The sequence below is a fragment of the Hemicordylus capensis genome, chromosome 3 (genome assembly GCF_027244095.1).
Source record: "Hemicordylus capensis ecotype Gifberg chromosome 3, rHemCap1.1.pri, whole genome shotgun sequence".
NCBI classification, from domain to species: domain Eukaryota; kingdom Metazoa; phylum Chordata; class Lepidosauria; order Squamata; family Cordylidae; genus Hemicordylus; species Hemicordylus capensis.
In genome coordinates, this window is record NC_069659.1 from 112,578,284 (window position 1) to 112,599,659 (window position 21,376).

A 21,376-nucleotide genomic window follows, 5' to 3' on the forward strand; every position below is an offset into this window, starting at 1 on the left:
AGAGGAATGGGGAAGTGGTTTTTTGCTTATCTCCCATCCATGCAAATGCCCTTTTTGCTTCAGGAAGATCTCTGCAACAACTGTGCAGCTCTAGATATACTTGGACACACAAAGGGCTTTTATTCTGAGAGGAGAAAAGAAACACTGCTTCTCCTTCCTGTGCTGCATTTCAAGACTCGCCTTGCCTCACATGTAGTTAGTTTAGTGGCTCTTGCTCCACCATCATAAAGCTGCACAGAATGTCAGCCACTGAATTTGATGGTGCTTAGTCACAATGATGTCTGGATGTTACCCAAGTATAATGTCAGGAGTGTAAATAAAAAACTGCCACAATTATTTATCCACCCTCCAGGTACCACATAAATAGATTGTAAGATACTGCAGTATTCCTGAACACTAACTATCATGATTATGGTTCTGGGACACCCCACACCCTGCAACTGGAAGATGAGGCAGACAGTTTGGGGAATGAGACAGGGTGGGAAGTCCATATGATCCAGACCCTTTGTGATTCAGCACCACCAGGAAATCCCGAAGAACCCAAGTCAGTCCTAGTAGAGGCCCACCAGTAACATCAGAGCAGTGGTAAAGAAAATTGAGTAAGGTCCTTTTAAAAAACTGAGCCTTCTCTAGGCAGCAGTGCCATCCACTCTGCCTGGATAGCAGCCATATAAACTGCTACTATCCAAGATGCTGCTGAAGCAATATTCCTTTTGTGTTGCTGGATCCAGCTGTGTTTGACTCCAGCTTGAAGCTAGCCAAGGTCACTTCAAATCACTTACTATCATCCAATGAAACTGATTGGCAGCAAGTTTGGAACTAAAATAAATTACTACATACTCCTACAGTGCAGAATGAGCTATTCCATAGGATTTTGTGATGTCTATTAGCAATATGGCCTTTAAAACTATTTATAATTCATGATAGATAGCTCTCTTAGTGGCTATTAGCCATGGTAGTGGGAATGAAACCTCCATGTTAGAGGCAGTGGCTGACATCCACTGGTGTTATGACAGAGAATACTGCACTGGTGATATAACCGAGGCATTATTTTTGTCGATGTCCTCTTCCATTTCAAGTCCCTTATGCCTCTTTAGAATATATACTTGATTACTCAACCCTCAGAGATATGTATTTAGAAGGTACAGTGAGCTTCAGAAGGAAAGGGAGAATGGCTAAAATTGCCCCGCCTGCAAAGTCTCAGCACAGTATTGGTCTGGATGTCAGCCAACATACCTTGGATTACCACATTCTGGAGATAACCAACAGAGAATTGGCAATCACTATCTTTGTCCTCTTTATCCTTTGTCCTCTTTGTCCTGGAACATCTGTCTGATCACTGATAGAGACTAAGTGTTGGGTTAGATGTCTGACACATCATGGAAGTGATTGTGTTATAACAGAGGGAGGACCAGTGCAGAAAAACAGGTTGCTCACCTGTAACTTATGATCTGGTAGAGATCCGTCAACATCCATAAGAATGGGTAATGTGCCTGCACATGCTGTAGCTTGCGAGGTAGGGATGTGCGAACCGGTTCGGATCCGAACCGGTTCGGGTCCGAACCGGTTCTGGTTCGGAGGTTCGGATCGAACCGAACCACCCCTGGTTCGGTTCGAATCCGAACCGAACTGGGGGTGGTTCGTTTCGAACCGGTTCGGATCGGTTCGGAAAGCTGAAAATTGGTCAGATGGTAGCTGGCACCCAGGGGTACCTGTCCCCCAAACCCCAAAGCAATCGGACACTCGTATGATTTTTTATGAATTTTTGAAAAATATTTTTATTTTTCTCTCATAGGATATAATGGGACCCGAACCAGGCCATTATTTCTTATTGTGGAGCACTCATGGGTGCCAACAACCATGCAAACCCTGAAGCAATCAGACACCCCTATGATTTTTTATGAATATTTGAAATATTTTTAATTATTTTTCTCATTGAGTATAATGGGACCCGAACCAGTCCATATCCCCTGTTGTGGAGGACCTAGGAGCACAAAAGCAGGGTGGGTGGTAGACAGGCATGGGTGCCTACCACCCAAAAAATCTCAAGGCAATTGGACACTCCTCTGATTATTGGTGAATTGTTAAGTGTTTTTGAATTCCTCATAGAGAATAATTAGGATTGCAGCAAATGTATAGCTTCATGTCGGGGGGAAAGGGGTGTCGTAGAGTGCAGTGTGGTGGGTGGTAGTTCCTAGGGTGGGCAAGGAAGCTATCAGAATTATTTGAAAGGAATTGGGCAAAGAGGTGATTTTTAAGTGATTTTTGAAGTTTACGCGTCTTTAAGGTTTTTCCTCATAATAAGTTATAATGGAGCTTTCAGCAGCCCTATAAGTGCACATGGGGGTGCTGGGGTGGCCCAGAGCAAGTGGTGGTGTAGTGCACATAGGGTGCCAACCACCCCCATGGGTTTCTAACCCATGGGGTACAGGGATCTCTGGTAGGGGCACCCCCATGGGTACAGGGTTCTCTTGTTTCTGAGGTATTGAGTGTGGATTCTATGATAACAAATGAGATTTTCAATGAGACACCATCAATCCACTCTAATATGCTATCATAGAATCCACACTCCGCCTCCTGCTTCTTCTCTGTGTGTGTGCTTAGTAGGGGTGTGCAATTTGGGATTTCGGGTGATTTGGCTCGGACCCGAACCGAATCACCCCTGTTCTGTTTTGTGCCCGAATCTGGGTCACCCGAATCACCCTTGATTTGGTTCGGATTCGGATTTAATCCGAATACGAATCGATTCGGGGGGGTAAAAAGGGGCCCAGGGGAAAAATTTTGGGGTGGGGTGGTAGTGCCCAATGGGTAGAGTCTACCACCCCAATTTCAGGGGGATTGGGCAAAGGGCTGATTTTTGGTGAATTTTTAAAGTTTTAGTGACTTTGGGGCAGTTCGGGGGCATAGCATGGGATCTGGGCAAAAGGAATGGGGTGGGGTGGTAGTGCCTAATGGGTGCAGGCTACCACCCCAATTTCAGGGGGATTGGGCAAAGGGCTGATTTTTGGTAAATTTCTGAAAATTTCATATCTTTGGGGCATATTGGGGCAGAAAGTGGGGCCTGGGGCAGAATAGTGGGGTGTGATGGTAGTGCCTAATGGGTGGAGGCTACCACCCCAATTTCAGGGGGTTTGGACAAAGGGGTGATTTTTTGAGAATTTTTGAAGTTTTAGTGACTTTGGGGCAGTTTGGGGGCAGAAAGTGGATCTGCCCTAAAATAGTGGGGTGGGGTGGTAGTGCCTAATGGGTGGAGGCTACCACCCCAATTTCAGGGGGATTGGGCAGAGGGCTGATTTTTTGAGAATTTTTGAAGTTTGGGTGTCTTTGGGGCAGATTGGGGGCAGAAAGTGGATCTGCCCCAAAGGAGTGGGGTGGGCTGGTAGATAGTGCCTAATGGGTGGAGGCTACCACCCATCCCCAATTTAAGAGTGATTGGGCAGAGGGGTGAATTATGGTGAATTTATTTGTATGAGGTTTGTCTTCATAAGGTGAAGTGTGCTAAATTGATTACTTCCTCATATTATTCATAGTAAAGGAAAGTGTGAAAAAGTGAAAGTGGGGTCATGAGAGTTGTTTAATTGAAAAAAATCTCATTTGCTATGATAGAATGAGAATTCACACCTTTTCTATTCACCATAATTCACCCCTCTGCCCAATCACTCTTAAATTGGGGATGGGTGGTAGCCTCCACCCATTAGGCACTATCTACCAGCCCACCCCACTCCTTTGGGGCAGATCCACTTTCTGCCCCCAATCTGCCCCAAAGACACCCAAACTTCAAAAATTCTCAAAAAATCAGCCCTCTGCCCAATCCCCCTGAAATTGGGGTAGTAGCCTCCACCCATTAGGCACTACCATCCCACCCCACTATTTTGGGGCAGATCCACTTTCTGCCCCCAAACTGCCCCAAAGTCACTAAAACTTCAAAAATTCTCAAAAAATCACCCCTTTGTCCAAACCCCCTGAAATTGGGGTGGTAGCCTCCACCCATTAGGCACTACCACCACACCCCACTATTCTGCCCCAGCCCCCACTTTCTGCCCCAATATGCCCCAATCTGCCCCAAAGACATGAAATTTTCAGAAATTTACCAAAAATCAGCCCTTTGCCCAATCCCCCTGAAATTGGGGTGGTAGCCTGCACCCATTAGGCACTACCACCCCACCCCACTCCTTTTGCCCAGATCCCATGCTATGCCCCCGAACTGCCCCAAAGTCACTAAAACTTTAAAAAATCGCCAAAAATCAGAGGAAGGTCCAATCGACTTGAAATTTGGGTGGCAGGTAGAACACAAGGTCCCCTTTCAAACCAGCTATTTTTTGAGATCCGAACCGGTTCGGTTCGGATCCGAACCGGTTCGGATCCGAACCGAACCGGGGGGTGGTTCGGCAAAACCAAAACCGAACCACCCTGGTCCGGTTCGGACCCGGTTCGGATCCGAACCGAACCGGGAGAACCGGTTTTATGCACATCCCTATTGCGAGGTGACTGAGCCTCACCCTCATGCCTACAGCATGTTATTTAAAGGCGGGCCTGGCACCATGTTCTCCAGTTCTTGGACAACCACTGTGGAGGACCATCATCCAGATTCAGGGGAGTTCATAATCGAAGGAGTATAGCGTGCACACTCAGTACGCACATAGTGTAGCACTACTGCAGTGGGGGGGGGGTGTCCAGGAGGGTCTTATGGATGTCAATGGATCTCTACCAGATCATAAGTTACAGGTAAGCAACCTGTTTATCTGGATCAAGATCCATAAGAATGGGTGTTTACCTAGCTCCCAATGGGGGAGTAGAGTAGTAGCTATTGTAACGCCCGCTTATCCATCAGAACATTCTTTGGAAATACAGGAGCCTCTGACAGAGTCCTTGTATGCTACAAACAGACGCTTGGTGGATCTGAAGTCCTTGGTATGATCGCGGTAATATAAAAGAGCACATCCAAGGAGTGTATTGCACGTTCTAAAAGTGTAGATGGATCACCAAAGAACATAGAGAGAACAATGTACTGGTTAAAGTCGAAACTGGACACTACCTTTGGGTAAAAAGTCCAGGTCCATATGCATTAGCACTTTATCGGGATATATTCTGGTGTTTCAAATGGTGTTAGTCATATTGACTAACATGTTTGGCCATAGTTATGGCAAGCAAGAAGGCAGTTGTCAAAGTTATTAGCCTGATAGATGTAGAACTCATTGGTTCTAATGAGGTCTCAGTTAAAGCTGAAAGGACCAAGGATATGCTCTACGATTTGACAGGTGTGCAAATGAGTGGATATAAGTTCAGGAGCCCTTTCAGGAAAGCCTTACTATCTGGGTGTGAAAAAGAGAGTCTTTTCATTACAGCCTGGAGGTTTTGAGGAGAGTGCTGCTAGATGCGCCTTCAAAAATACATTAGCCAACCCATGTGATTTTAGTCAAGTAGAGGAGCACATCCTTAATTGTGGCTTGTCTAGGTTGACAATATGTGCCCTTGCATTAGCTTTGAAACAAAGCCATTAACTAAGGTGATTTCTTCTGGTGGAAGACTTCCTTTGGTTAAGTAGGATTTTATTCAAGAGCTGATCTACCATGCTGTTAGGCAGAGTGTGAGAATGTCTGGATGCAGTATGCTGCCATTGTCTAGTGTTAGGAGACCTGTTTCTTGTGCCAGTCTTTGGTACCAGTGCCCTGACAGTTTGGATACCTGTAGAAACCGTGGCTGCTTTGGCTACCATGGAGTCACTAGGATACCCAATGCTGGGGCAGTTAGAAGGCAGGCAACCACTCAGCTGATCAGTGGCCGCAGAGGAAACATATATGAAATCTCTTGCTGCCAATCCAGCTGGAAGGCATCTCCCAGTGATTGTGCATTGTACCCTGTCCTGGAGCAGAAACAAATGTACTTGGTGTTCTCTGAGGTGACAAAGAGATCTATAGTCGGCCGTATCCAACTGTTGAAGAGAGGTGCAATGTATTCTGTCTTGATTTCTCATTTGTGCTGTTGTTGTGGGAAAACCTGACTTAAGTCATCCACCAAGATGTTGTCCAGGCCCTTTATGTGGATGGCCATCAGACAGACTTGATGCTGGATGCACCAATGTTGTAACTGGAGGCTGAGTGCACAAAGATTTTGGTACACTGTTTCCCCGATGGTTGATGTAGGCCAGGAAAGTGGTATTGTCTAACTGCACTTGTACAACTTTCCCCTGTAGAAGTGGTAGGAAGGCTTTCATTGCTTTGAAGACAGCCAGAAGCTCCAGGAAACTGATATGTAATTGTGTTTGCTGAAGGGTCAAATTGCCCCGAATCTGATGTGTCCTGGAGTGGGGCCCCTAGACTAGCAGAGAGCTGTCTGTTAGCCAGATAGGAGTCATCATTTGAAAAGGAATCCCTTCAAGAAGATTTCTGCCCATTGACCACCAGGTAAGCAAGCATATAATTTGTTCTGGGATCACTAGACGTAGGTCTTGATGATCCACATTCAGGTGGAAGACTGACAGAAACCAAAGTTGCAACTTGTGCATCTTTAACTGGGGATATTGCACCACTGTGTTGCAGGATGCCATTAGACCTAGGAGTCGTTGAATGAGTTGGGCTGGTTGAGATGAATGCTGTTGGAAATGGAGAACCAGGCCACTGATGCATTGGAAGTGTTCCCGAGGCAAGTACGCCTTCCTGGTTTCTGTATCTAGGATCGTTCCAATGTAGTTCATTACATGAACTGGCTCGAGTTTGGATTTTTTCCAAATGACTTGGATCCCCAAGTCTTGGAGGAGAGATAGTACACATTTCATCTGAGAACGTAACTCTTCTTTGTCCTTGGAAGTCAGAAGCCAGCTGTCCAGATAAGAATAGACTGATATACCTTCAGTTTGCAGATAAGCCACCACTGCAGCCATACATTTTGTAAATACCCTGGGGGCGGTGGCAAGCCCAAAGGGTAAGATTTCCTACTGTGAACTTCAAATATTTTCTGTGTCATGCCTTGATGCCAATGTGGAAATATGCGTCTTTGAGATCCAGCATCACAAGACAGTTCTCTTGGTATAGAAGAGGTAGGATCTCTTGTAACAATATCATGCACAATTTTTGCACATGGACAAATTTGTTCAGGTGGCATAGATCCATGATAGGTGGGGATGTGCCCCGACCATTTTAGAGGCCTCTGAACTGGTTTGAACGTGGCCCGGTCTGGTGATTCGACACCGGGGTGAGTGTGTGTGTGTCGTTTTAAGGGCGGGGGGGGGGGGGTTGTACTTACCCCTCCTGCCACTTTTTCCCCTCCGGCACTCCGTTTTTCTACAAACTTTGGGAGGCAGCAGCGTTCCTCCCTGCCACCCCTGCCCATGTCATTTGCAGGAAATAGCGGAAGTAGCTGCTGCACATGCGCCCACCGCCACGCACGTCGCATGTTGCGTGTGTGACGTGTGCACTCAATGTGCGACATGCACGGTGGCAGCATATGCATGGTGGCTACTTCCACTATTTCCTGCAAACGATGGGGGCAGGGGCGGCAGGAAGGAAGGCTGCTGCCCCCCAAACTTTGCAGAAAAACAGAGCACCAGAGCGGGAAAAGTGGCAGGAGGGGTAAGTACAACTCCCCCCACCCTTAATGTGAGACACACACCCCCTCGGCACCGAACCACGCTTCCGCGGTTCCGTGCACATCCCTAATGATAGGTTGTATCCCACCATCCCTCTTTGGGATCAAGAAGTAAATGGGAGTAAAACCCCTCCTGTCTGTGCACCCACTGTATAGCAATAGCCCTTTTAGCTAATAGCTCCTTCACTTTCTCCAATAATGCCTGGAAGGGTTGAGTGAACTTCATCCCTGTAAATTCTGGGGTTGTTCTGAACTCTATGGCGTAGCCTGAAGATATTATCTTCAGGATCCAGCGGTCTGATGTTACATGGTGCCATGCGGGGGCATGACGTGTCAGCTTGATGTTGGTTGCTGGCAGAAGAATAGGGTTTGTGAGACTGGTGTTGTTTCTTACTTGCCAAGATGTTGTGGCTCCTGGTGGTGAGAGAAGGGAGGAGTCTAGTGGTGACAGTGGATGGGTTTGAACCTTAAAATTGTTTCTGAGGCTCAGTCTGCTTTGTACGTTGGAGTTGGCTTAACTTCCCCTTGCTGTGAAAAAGGGCGTTTGTGATAAGGCTGGTATTGCTTCCTAAAATCATGGCGCTCCTGCTGTCTGAATGTAGACTTCTGTCTTGAGTGAGCACAATATTTGGATCTGTAGGATGAGGTAGATGTAGATGCAGTGAAAGTTTTGATGGTGAATTGGAATGGAAAATTTTTAAATTTTCTCCATGGTGGAGTCTGTGTCCTCACTGAAGAGGCCCTTACCATTGAAAATTAAGCCTTCTATATTGTCTTTTGTGTCACCCTGTAGATTGGTAGAGTGATGCCAGGTGTGTCTCCTCAGAGAGACTGCAGCATCAGCCAAAGAATGTGATTCTGACTCTGCCAGATGTTTGGCAGTACTCAACTACTGGCGAATAAGTGCTGTTGATTGTTCAGTGTTTGTTGGAATTTTTTCTTGAATTCTTCTGGAGTGATGACATCCAGATTATTTTGAAGTGCCTCCTATATGCCATGGTTATATTTAGCAGTGCAAGCTGAATAGTTAGCTATCTTTATGGATAGGCATGAGGTGGAGTAGATCTTTCTACCTAAAATATCATTTTTTCTCTCTCCTTCTTTGTGACTATGACCTGTCTTAGAAGAGGAGGTGGTGCAGTCGATGACCTGCGAGTTTGGAGAGGGATGCTTTAGAAAGTACTAACTGAGGTGCTTCACACAACCTGTGTGAAGTGCTAGGAGGGTTTGTGCAGGGAAAGTGTGCTTAGCCCGCTCTCCCCACACATAAGCAGCCTCCAAGACCTGGGCGGCCAAATCGGCCACCCATGACTACTGGTTCCGTCATGGAGCTGGCGGGGGCTGCGAGGATCAGGAGCCGGCCAGCCCACAAAAGTCCCAGGATTTTCTGCGTGAGTGCGCGGGGCATCCTGGGGAGACCCCTGGGACTGGGATGTTTGTTTTAGAATCCCAGTGGGAATCTCTACCATGTGTTGCTGTGGCGCAGAGCTGTGCCACAATGGCACACAATCAACTAAATGGGGTTAGCGGAGTGTTTGCTTCGCTAACTTCGTTTACGGAAAGGGGTAGTTTGGGTGGTTTGCTACCGGGAGCCGCTTCCTTAGCCCAATTTCTCCTGGTCATGAGAATAGCCCCATTATCTTTTTCCTGAATCCAATACAAACTTTCTAGTTGTTTAGAAGTCAGGTTTTTAGTATGGATCACCTCACATGCACATTTTTCAGTCCTAGAAATGACCAGGAGGACTGGAAGTGCCACAGATTGAGACTGAGATTTTATCATAAAATTATAAACAGGGTACTCTATAGTGGCTAGCTCAGACCTGAGATCAAGTCCCAGAGCTGTTGCCATCTCCCTAACCTGATGGTGGTAAAAATTCATTTCTGATTTCTGAGGTGAAACATATGTAGCCAGAGGCACATCATTAGGAGGGTCAGCTAAGTCCACTGATTCACCAGGGTCGGACTCAAAGTCTGAAGAGCCGTGATGTTCAGAAGCTGAGTGAGTTGGCAATGGTGGTACATACGTCTGAGTCTCAATGGTAACCTTTTCTTGTGGTTTTGGTATAGGTGACATCTGAGACACTATAACAGTGCCTCTGAACACAGTCTGAGTAGTCATATTCACCAAGTGCTTCATAGGTGGCCAGGCAACCATTTGCATCGCAACAGAAAAACGTTGTACAGTGGGTTTCACTGGTAAGGCTGACCATTGCCTCCTGCTAGTGATTGAAAAGTCTGAACTGAAGTCATTGCAGATGCCAGAGGTACGTAAGACTTTGGTTGTGAGGATCTCCAGGTAGGGGCAGATTAAGTTTTTTGCAGCCCATAGGCAAAAAGGCTTTTTCTGCTCTTTTACCTAAAAAAAAAAATTAAAAAAATTTGCCTTTTTAAAAAGGCTCCTTGCTATTCCACCCTTGCTGCAGCAAGGGTGGCCCACAGAGAGTAGCGGACTTTGCAAACCAGAGATGGCGTTCTTTCTTTTGTCAAGTCCACAGTCTTTGACTTCTTAGGTCATGGAGAAGGCAAATGAGTGATCTCAAACGCTTTACCTTTGACTTTGAATGTTGGTGTCAATGTTGGGAGTCGACTTGGACAGAGCCTTTAGGCTTTTATCAGTGGTCGATGTTGATGGTTGTGTCGGCTTCGAGGAAGATGACTTAGGACTTGACACCATGTTTTTAGAAGCCAATGTCAAAGTTGCAGGGTGGGATTCTCCCGGTACCGAAGGGCTTAACACCTCGTCATAAATGGTGGCACGAAGCCACAAAGCCCAATTTTTTCATGTTTCCTTGGAAAATGACAATCATATCTTGCAAGAGGATAAAACATCTCAGATTCAGGCCAAGATGGATTCCATAGTTACTGCCAAGTCTATTGTGGAGGTGCCCAGCAACTCCTCTCATGGGGTTAGATTGGATAATTTTCAGTTTGTGACTCCTGAGGAATTGGACAAACTGCTTCAGACTGTACATCCTACAACCTGTTCTCTTGACCTTTGCCCAACTTGGCTTATCTCATCGGATACTTATATTATCAGAGAGCATCTTGTAAATATTATAAATGCTTCTCTGAGGGAGAGCAGGATGCCTCGTCTTAAGGAGGCTATTATTAGACCACTTTTGAAGAAAACTACACTGGATCCCTCAGAGTTAGCTAATTACAGACCCGTTTCTAATCTTCCATGGTTGGGCAAGGTGGTTGAGTGGGTGGTGGCCTCTCTGCTCCAGGCAGTTTTGGATGATGCAGATTATCTAGACCCATTTCAAACTGGCTTTCGTGTAGGCTATGGGATTGAGACTGCCTTTGGTCGGCCAGATGGATAATCTGCAATTGGCTATTGACAAGAGGGAGCGTGACTCTGCTGATCCTTCTAGATCTATCTGCGGCTTTCAATACCATCGACCATGGTATCCTTCTGGACCATCTGAGGGAGATGGGATTGGGTGGCACTGTTCTACAGTGGTTCTGCTCCTACCTCTTTGGCAGATTCTAGATGGTGTCGCTTGGAGACTGTTGTTCTGCTAACTGAGAACTGAAGTGTGGAGTCCCACAAGGCTCCATACTGTCTCCAATGCTCTTTAACATCTACATGAAACCGCTGGGAGAGATCATCAGGAGGTTTGGTGCTGGGTGTTATCAATATGCTGATGACACCCAGATCTACTTCTCTATGTCGACCTCATCAGGAAATGGCATATCTTCCCTAAATGCCTGCCTGGAGGCAGTAATGGGCTGGATGAGGGATAACAAACTGAAGTTGAATCCAAATAAGATGGGGGTACTGACTGTGGGGGGACATGACCGAAGAGATTGTTTGGATCTGCCTGTACTGGGTGGGGTTAAACTCCCCCTGAAAGTTCAGGTACGTAGCTTGGGAGTGCTCCCAAAGCTCTCTCTGGTTTCTCAGGTTGAGGTGGTGGCCAGAAGAGCTTTTTATCAGCTTTGGCTGATACCTCAACTACATCCATTTCTAGAGGTGAACGACCTTAGAACAGTGGCACATAAGCAGGTAACCTCCAGGCTTGACTACTGTAATGCACTCTATGTGGTGCTGCCTTTGTATGTATTCAAGAAACTACAATTGGTACATAATGCGGCAGCCACATTGGTCTCTGGGACAAAGGGACCACATAACACCAATTTTTAAAGAACTGCACTGGCTGCCGATATGTTTCTGGGTGAAATACAAAGTGTTGGTTCTTAACTATAAAGCCCTTAACGGCTTAGGTCCAGGCTATTTAAGAGAGTGCCTCCTTTGTCATAAACCCTGCCACCTTTTACAATCTTCTGGAGAGGTCCAGTTACAGATACCACCGGCTCGTTTGGTGGTGACCCATGACGAGGCTTTCTCTGTGGCTCCCCCAGGGCTTTGGAATATGTTCCCTACTGAAAGAAAAGCATATCCTTCTCTGTTCATTTTCAGGAAGAACCTCAAGTATCTCCTGTTTTCACAGGCTTTTAATTAGACTGTATTAACACTGACAAAGTCCGGCATTACAAAAAGATCATATTAATTAAAAGAACAAAAAGATCGTATTAATGCCAACAAAGTCCGGAAGCCATTCCAAGTCAAATACTGAAATTAACAGTGTGTTAAAAATAGCTAGCTAGCTAGCTAGCTAGATGAACTCACACAAATAACTTTTACCAATGAGGAGCAACAGCCTGAGGATTGATTGCAACGGTGGTTGGAAAAGATTAGAACATGGCACCCGACCTGCATTTATATAGCACACTGTAGGCGTGGGGGGCGGGGCTTGGTCGAAAGTTGCAGCATGCTACTGCGAGGGTCCTGTACCTATTCTTATGGATCTCAATCCAGATCTATTGTTGTCTTTTTAAAACAATGATTTAATGAGATACGTAATGGTAACACTGTTTTCTCATGAAAACAATGGAGGTCTTTATTATTCATGTCCATTAATTACTATCTAGCACCACAAGTTTTAGAATAAGAATTCATTGAAATGATTACAAGACATTATGATAGACATACTGGCCAAGTTAAAGGAGTGCTCCCTCCCCACCAGGATTTAAGCTACTTTAAATTTTTTTTAAAAAACCAACATTTACAAGATTACAAAATTTTGGCACAGAGAAATTTCTCAACATTTTTTTAAAAATGGGGTGGCAACCCATTTATAGCCTACCCAGTGAGGTTCACCAGGCATCATCACTTTGTTCTTTTAGAGACCAGGTAAAGACCCTTCTGTTCACTCTGACCTTTTAAAATAGGTTTTTAAATAAATTATTTTATTTTATTTTATTTTACTACAATCAGTTATTTTATGTGTTTTAATTGTACTTTTAACTTAATTGTTGTTTTATTGTTTCACTTTGTGAGCCACCCAGAGGATAGTTATGAGATGTCCAGTTAATAAAGTTGTATTGTTTATTATTAATTATTATTAATTATTTATTATTATTATTATTATTATTATTAAAAAATTCAGTCTGTTCAGAAAAATAATCAACAAAATGATTTCATTCACAAAAAATTATATGGACTCTAAGTTCTAATTTACTCTACCATTTCTGATTCTACTCCTCTTAAAAGTTTAAAACTAACCTTACAGGTTTTGCTCATTAAAAAGACTACCTAAGCTTTAAGATTATGGTAACTGAAATGGGAATATTGTCTTTTAAGTTATGATGAAATTTGCTGTTTCTGGGTGACTTTACCTCATGTTTCCCATGGTCGCAACCTGGGTCAGGTCTGCTGCAAGTGCTATCGGGCATTTTTAAAAGCTTCTATTGGTATTAATCATTTCATATATCTTCCATTAAGGAAGATATATCTGTATATACTGATTGAATATCACAGTTTAATTTCCCAGATTCAATAGATTAATGGATGTTTGCTCAAATGAATACAAAAGGTATATAGATTAGGACTGTTTAACCATCCATCCTCCTCTTTTATGAAGAGAAACAGAGTTTCTCTTAATGCAAACTGAAAATAAACTTTCTCTGACTAGTTTTCTGCCAATTCAAAGCTATAAAAGAGATGATATTGCAAGCACCAGAATCTTTAATGGGAACAGTGAGTAGATTGTAGTGGGCCATTGAGAAGTCCAGTGGCAGAGGGGTTGAGGCTGCGCTACTGCAGCAAGGAAGGAAAGCAAAACAACAAACAATGCAATGAAGCACAGAAGTGCTGCAGGTAAACTCTAAGGGGCACAAACTAGTTTATTTGGATGAACAAATACATAAAACAAGCAAATAAAGAATTATATCATCTTTAGTAAATCAGTAGATACTAATTTAGTAAATTAGTAAATATAATACCATAGGTTGGAGTGCTCTCTCTCCTTCCAGAGCTACTTGTTCTTCCTTTTTCATATTCATAACAATACAACACAGCATCTTCTTCAACCACATTAAAACGTTTTCGATATTCTTGGTCAAGAAATGAATTTGGAGATTCAGATCCCTTATGAACAGGCTTTCCCACTAGGTGTCTTCCGATATCATCACATGGAAGATTCCCCTTCTCATCCCTTTAATTAAAAAAATTAAAATTGATGCATTTTGATAGTCATGTCAAAGAGGAAAATGTTAACAGTGCATTCTGGACTACTTTACTATACAATGATTGCATAAACGATTCACATATCATGAACGTATTGAATCTCTGTGATATATGATAAACTCACATATCATGAACATATTGAATCTCTGGGCAAGTACAGAACAAGCATGCAGTTTGTTCAGGTAAGTTAGGCTACCATTTGGTTCTGGTTTTAAACCCTAATGATTTCTGTTTTCAAGAAATTTCACAGTCCACTATGCTGATATGTCACTTAGGAAGGAGAAGAGGTAAGCAGGAAAGCTGGTCTTGTGATCCCTTACCTAAGTATGGTCCACCTTGGCTTGCATTTGGATGGGTGACTACATGTGAACTCTGTAAACTATTCCCTTAGGGAATGAGGCCATAGCTTGCAGAAGCAAATAATTAATCTATGGATTAATTAATTAATTAATACAGCAAATAATTAATTAATACAGCAAATAATTAATTAATACAGCAAATAATTAATCTATGGAATTCTCTGCCACAGGATGTGGCAATGGTCACTAGTTTGCATGGCTTTAAAAGGGGCTTAGACAAATTCATGGAGGACAGGTCTATCAATGGCTACAAATCTGGTGGCTATAAGCCACCTCCAGCCTTAGAGTCAAGATGCCTCTAAACACCAGTTGCAGGGGAGCAACAGCAGGAGAAAGAGCATCTTTCTCATCTCTTGCTTGTGGGCTTCCTAGAGGCATCTGGTGGGCCACTGTGTGAAACAGGATGCAGAACTAGATAGGCCTTGTGACAGATCCAGCAGGGCTGTCTTAAGGTCCCAGGTTCACTAATCTCCAGGTAGAGCTGGGAGATACTCTTGCATGTAACCTTGGAAAGCCACTGCCAGTCAGTGTAGACAATACTGAACTAAATGGACTAATGGTCTAACTCCGTACAAGGCAGCTTCTTATGTTCCTAATTATTTGCATTATCAATGGACTATTGAGCCCTTCTCCTTTGTACTGCCATGCTGACAACTGGAAGTGCTCTGTAAGACTAGTAACACATCACTGACCCTCCCATCAGATGTGTTTCTGATCTTACAGAGCACTTCTGGAATGTGGGAAGCAACAGCACACGCACAGGGAGACTGTGGGAGTTGTAGAAAGGCTCCTGGAGTGTCCCTTCCATCACTCATACACTTAATTAGTCAGGATATTGGCTACTGATTTCAAATCATTAGAGTGATCAGTCATGACAATTCACCTGGGAATATATGGCTCTACTGGAGGAGGTGGTATGTACAGGTCCTGGAGAGCTGAACTGTCTCTCTTGGTAGGTGTGCTGATAGTACTGGATGGTGTTGCCACACTGCTTGTAGGACTTCTAGGTACAAGAGGCTGATTAAAATAAAATAAAAAGATTTCAATGTCTTCCTGATTATTACTGAATTTCACAAGCATGTCATTGTCACGTTACATTAAAAGTAAATGTTACATGCACTGAAAAATGCATTGTTTTGCATCATATTTAACTTCTTTTGACCTAGCTGAACAATAATTACCTGCAATTAACACTATACTTGGACCAGCATACATTATACATTTGACCAGAATGGCAGCATGCCATTTATAATAAGAAGATATGGGATCTTGCCCATGAAACTGACTGTTCCTCCTGATCATATCCTTTTCTACCCAGTCTAGGAACAACACACCATCTGCTCAACAGTCTATTCTGCTTTGGTTATGCTTCAAGTATGGTGACCCTGTGACAGATTAGAAGTTGAAACTCTTCATATTACCTAAATTATACATGAATATTAGCATGTGGTTATTACACAGAAAAGAGCACTGTGGGGAAAATGACTCTTTTAATTCCCTTATTAGAACTAGCAATAATGCAAAACCGCTCATTGAAAGGCAGGTTAGCAGAGAAACACCTGAACCTATTTTACCAGAGGAAAAATACTGGCAACTTTACAACACACATTTTAAAAAACACCCACACCTCTTATGTGTCTATATGTTGCACATTTCCTGTGGCTGCAATGTATGCACTCCTGAAATTCAGGCTACAATACATTTTTTTCTAGATACATGACAAATTTTGATCACTAGCTTAACATAAAACACCCGAACTAGGCTCTAAACATTCCACTGAATTTTTCTGCAGAGTAATCATCATCAAATCACACACTGAGTTACTGACACATTTTAAATTCTGGCTCCGTTATCCACACTGTTGCAGTTCTTGCTTTTGAGGAACATGCTAGCTAATAGTTATTCTAGCACAGAACTCTAATTAGCAGGGACAGTAAACTTGTTATTCTTGTTTAATGTTGACTGTTAGGCTATAGCAGTACGATAGGATACACATATTTTATTATAGAGATTTCGACATCAAATTCAGACACAGACATCAGGGATATCAAGTACAGATTGAATCCTATGTAAGAACCAAAATGAATAAATTGTGACAGGCAATTGGGACTTTTCTGTAAAGCAAAATTAGATCTCAGTCTCCAGATATTAATTATGACACCTTTGCCTAATAATAATAATAATAATAACAACAGCAGCAATATTAGCAGCAAGTAATAAACTGGCTGCCTGGAACTATAAAACTGTAATGTCTGCATCATCTTGCAAGATTTAAGAATACAGTGGGATGTAATGTCATGGGGAGACACACAGAAATGGAACAGATACACAACAATATGTACATTAAACATGAACACAGATTCAGAATCTGAAGAAGTTAAAGCTCTTTCCCAATTCTGGAAATCTGACCTAAGAAAAGAAATGTTTAGCATACCTACTTAGGTAGAATATATATTACTCTGTAGATATTTTTTAAAAAACAAAGAAATAGAGCAATACAGGATCAACTGTGATGAGTGAAAGGAGAATAAAATTCCTTCTATAAATATCAAAGCTCCCCTTGAGTCCTAAGGTACAGAATTAACATATAGATTAGCAACACTGAAATTCCAAGGCAAAAGTAATTGTTTGTTTTACAGAAGTCATTTTCAGCAAACACAGAAGGGTAGTTTATGTTGTCCTGCAGGGGTCCGGGTTGATAGCATAACTTCAAGAATGCTGGAATATGAGTAAAAATGGGCAAAAAGTACATATTTGGTTATATTGATTGTAATCATCATTTTAACATACTCAGTAAATTTCCTTTGAATTAAATAACATGAATAAGGCTTATCTTTTATAGATCAAATAAATATTGAAATATGATACACTAGCTTCATTATGAAGGTCTAATACTGATTTCCACATCACATAGCAGAATTGATTAAATATGGTTTTCTGAAGAGATGTTGGAGATCTGAGGGTTTCTAATGACATATAGAAAAGAACAGCTTCCCAGGAAACATTTTAAGAAGACTACAGGTTTGTGCGCGTGTGGTGAGGGAAGAAATTCTCCTCAAATGCCATTACTTGTAGGTTAGCAATTAAAAATCCCAAAGCAGGGGTACATTAATGAAAAAAAGACAAAAAGATTGCCTGAATATGACTTGCCAATCCTTGCAATCCCCAAAATATGTAAAAGTTGTTAATATCAGAATGTTAATATGAGCAAACTAATTATAGTCAGCTGGCCCTTTTTCTTAAGCTGTTGTTTCATCCTTCAGATACAATTAACAAGAAATTCATTCTTGAAGCACTCTTGGTTTTGAGGAAAATATTCATACTTGGAGACAAAAATAATGGGCATTACCATACATTTAAATAAGAGCTAATCTGCATTCACAGCTACTTAAATTTAGGATATATTTAGACTTTGTGTAAGATTAGCCAAAACAAATATTGCCTTTTTCTTGGTTAATAAACAGACAACCTTAAACTTTAGCAACTATTTATGAAGGTCCAGAAAGCTGAGAGAACAATGGTGATAAGTTCCAGAAACAAGTTACCTTACTGTAAAGGACATGATACAGAGGCCTTCATCATCATAAATACATTCTGATTTGGATATAGAACACTACCAGCACTCCTGGGGCAGCAAGTACATATATTTAACTTTCTCACTTTTTCACAGGAATATCCTATTGTGCTAGGATGTTAATCTGTAGCAGGTCATGGTACAGCAATGACTCCCCCCCCCCTCTGGCTGCCTGCACCACTAGATTATGAGCCCTTTGGGGACAGGGATCCATCTTATTTGTTTGTTATTTCTCTGTGTAAACTGGCCTGAGCCATTTTTGGAAGGGCGGTATAGAAATCAATCAATCAATCAATCAAATAAATAAATAAATCTAGTCTCTCAACCTTGGCCAGCTCTTGCATGCATGCTTTTCCTATAAAGACTATATGGAAGGTCTGGGTAATGCTAGACTGTGGTTAGGGGGCATGGTTAGGGGGCTGGGCTAGGGTCATCCCAGGCTGGCAGCAGTGTGGGATATGGTATGTATGTGTGCCATTACTGTGTATCACTGATTCATCAGTTGCTGGGGAAAGGTCAGTAGGGGACTCTTGGGTCCTGAAATTGCACATTGGTTACTGAATCCTGGTAACTACTGCACTCTGATCTACCCAACTTTCCCGGCTCCCCCTCAACACCTAGAAAGCAGCCTGGTGAATTGTTAACTTGCCTGATAAAGGTAGCAACACCCTCTCCCAAGAGTGGGATGCCCTCTGTGGGCTGTGATTCAGATGGGGCCAGAGTGCGCTGTTCACTTATGCTTTTCAGTCTTCATGCAGGAAGAGTAGCTCATGGCCAGTGTACTTTATATCACACCTGAGTTTTCAAACAATAAAAGCAGAGTCTTCACAATTGTTTATTCTCACGTTAACACCTTGCTGGAAGCACATACATGCTGAACTGTACCAATATGTCCTAACGATTCAAGATTGGATGAAATAAGGGTATTTTGTAATGTTAAATTAAAGTAAGCAATGCTTAGAAGGAGCACATGTAGATGTCAGGTGATAGGACAAGAACAGATATTTAAACACAAACTTCTAATGACAGCTCCCTGAACTAAAATACAGTATTTTAAATTGCATATTGCTGTTGTGTATAGCAGTACGATATATACTTCCATCAGTGCAAACCAAAAATGTGGTCTATAACTATTATTAGAATCAAATGAAAATACTTTAAGTCATGGTCTCCAAAGCATAAGACATGTCTCACTCTGAAGAGAGGCTAACAGATTGACAGACAGCATGCACTTCTCCACTCTGCTCCCTGAGCTGAGTTTTGGTTTGGTTCTTGATTGGGGAAGCATGGTGGAGATTGGCTGGGTTTTATATTCCTATTTCTCACTGGGGTTTGATTTATTCAAATTTTAATCCATGCAGCAGAAGGCAAGCATTTTGTTTGCCTCACTGCAGATTGATTGATAAACTATCTATTGATTCTTGAAACATGGAAAAAATGCAAATAGCCTTTTTTTTCTTGGCTAGACTCCCCAGGAGAAAGTTCAAGCTGCCCTGATTTGCACTAAAGTTGGCCACAGAAACATTTGATAAAATTTGAGTTACAGCCAACAAACCTATCTATACACATAAACAGTCAAATATTAGCAAACTAGCTCAATGTACATTTTGGCTGATTATATGCCATGGCAATATTTTCTCTACAAACCAATGAAATTTCTCCTTGATCATGTTCATTAAAAAGTTATCACATACAACTTACTGAACTGAATTCTATAATGAACCTGAATTCTATTATTTATGCATGGACAGCTGGTCAGTAATAGCAGGGGTGGGGGCACAGCACCCATTCTTCTGACAAGAAAACAAAGGCTTTAGCAAGATGCAAGGGAAACTGACAACAGAAGGAGAGACCTGACCTCATCTGAATTCCAGAAGGTAGCTTGCTTGTTCAATTCCTCCTCCCCACTGCTGCAGGCTCATGATTGGGCAGACTAACCAGTATTCAATCTAGTCTGCCTTATGATTGTTTGGGGTTGTTTGCATCATTGCCACCTTAAAGGAATAAAAAAGGTAAAAAAAATACAAGCGCTGCAGCAACCAATATGTGTATTTTCCCCTTTTTTATTCCTCTAGGGTGATGATGATGCAACTGCCCTCAATCAATCACAAGACAGACTACTCTGAATGCTAGTCAGTCTGCCCAATCACAAGGCTGCAGCATGAAAGGAGGGGTTGGAAGCATGCTCCCTCCTCCAAGTCTGAAGAAATAAGCTGCATTTTTCTCCTTTTGTTTGGTGAGTTCTTATCCCTCCCCCCCCCTTCCTAAACCTCTGCTTCATTTCAGTCTCCTTGCCTCCTTCTGGGTTTTTAAAATTTATTCATTTCCCCACCCCTGCTCTATTCCCTGGCTTCTCTTTTATTTTCTGTCCCCTTGCCTCCTCCTGGGTTTATTTATTTATATATTTACCCCCCTCCCTGCATTCCACAGTCTCTGCTTCAATTCTCTCCCCATGCTTCCTCCTGTGGATTTTTTTTTGTTTGTTTGTTTCTTTACTTCCCCCAGCATCTTCATTCATCTCCCGTTGCCTGGTTGGTTTTTGTTTTTATTGCTGTGCTATTTAGAATTGCTATAGGAGATGGTCTGCTGATACGGCTGGAGTAAGAGACAAGTTCCTAACAAAAATATTGAAAACATGAGGCTCTGGGCAATGCTACGTTATATAGGGAGAAAAGGGGAATCTTGCACTGGATATACGGAATCTTTTCAAGAGATATGCCATAAATAATGATATACCACTTTTCAATAAAAGTTCCCAAAGCTATTTATATAAAAGCTGGCAACAACTTCTGTACCAGTTTTATTTGCTCCAGCCTGTCTCAAGCCCTGCTGGTGTAAGTACCCCTGCACCTTCTGTGCTGCCGCCCCAGCTTCCACTGTGTTTATGCTATCATTTGAACTTGCAACTCAAAAACAGGGTGTGTACGTGGTGGTGGGGGGGGATGTTCAAAAATAAGGCTCTGTAAAAAGGCTTGTAATCCATTCAAAGGATTTTTCAAATTATTTAATTCTTCTTCTCTTGCCTTCCACTTGAATAAGGTGCTCAGTATTCAGCTTCTGTGCTGTTAAGAACACAGTTCCATGCATGAAAAGTCAATTGCATTTAACAAAGCAACCCCATACTTAAGTAATATTAGGTGGGCAGAGATAAGATGGTTCCTAAATCCTTCCGTGAGAGAGCCCAGTGCTATGCTGCCCACGTACATACACCATTACACTGAAGTAATACCATGCTCGCTCAAGAAATATTTTCCCTTCCAACCATGGGTGTAACAATACACCAGCAAAAACAATGGTTTAAGTTCCATGGGAGTCAATGGACAGC

At 42.6% G+C, this 21,376-nt stretch overlaps 1 protein-coding gene across 9 annotated transcripts in view; it reads right to left on the reverse strand.

Annotated features, from left to right (window-relative positions):
- Positions 1-21,376, reverse strand: part of CNKSR2 (connector enhancer of kinase suppressor of Ras 2) — a 299,886-nt gene that overhangs the window by 97,332 nt on the left and 181,178 nt on the right. For all 9 annotated transcript variants that reach the window (XR_008318957.1, XR_008318956.1, XM_053306536.1 and 6 more), the window contains 2 exons: positions 15,361-15,494; positions 13,875-14,086 (listed from right to left, as the gene is read on the reverse strand). Coding sequence is in view for 7 of the 9 variants with exons in the window: in XM_053306536.1 (XP_053162511.1) it covers positions 13,875-14,086; positions 15,361-15,494 (346 nt within the window). In the remaining 2 variants the exon portion in view is untranslated. The remainder of the gene's footprint in view (positions 1-13,874; positions 14,087-15,360; positions 15,495-21,376) is intronic.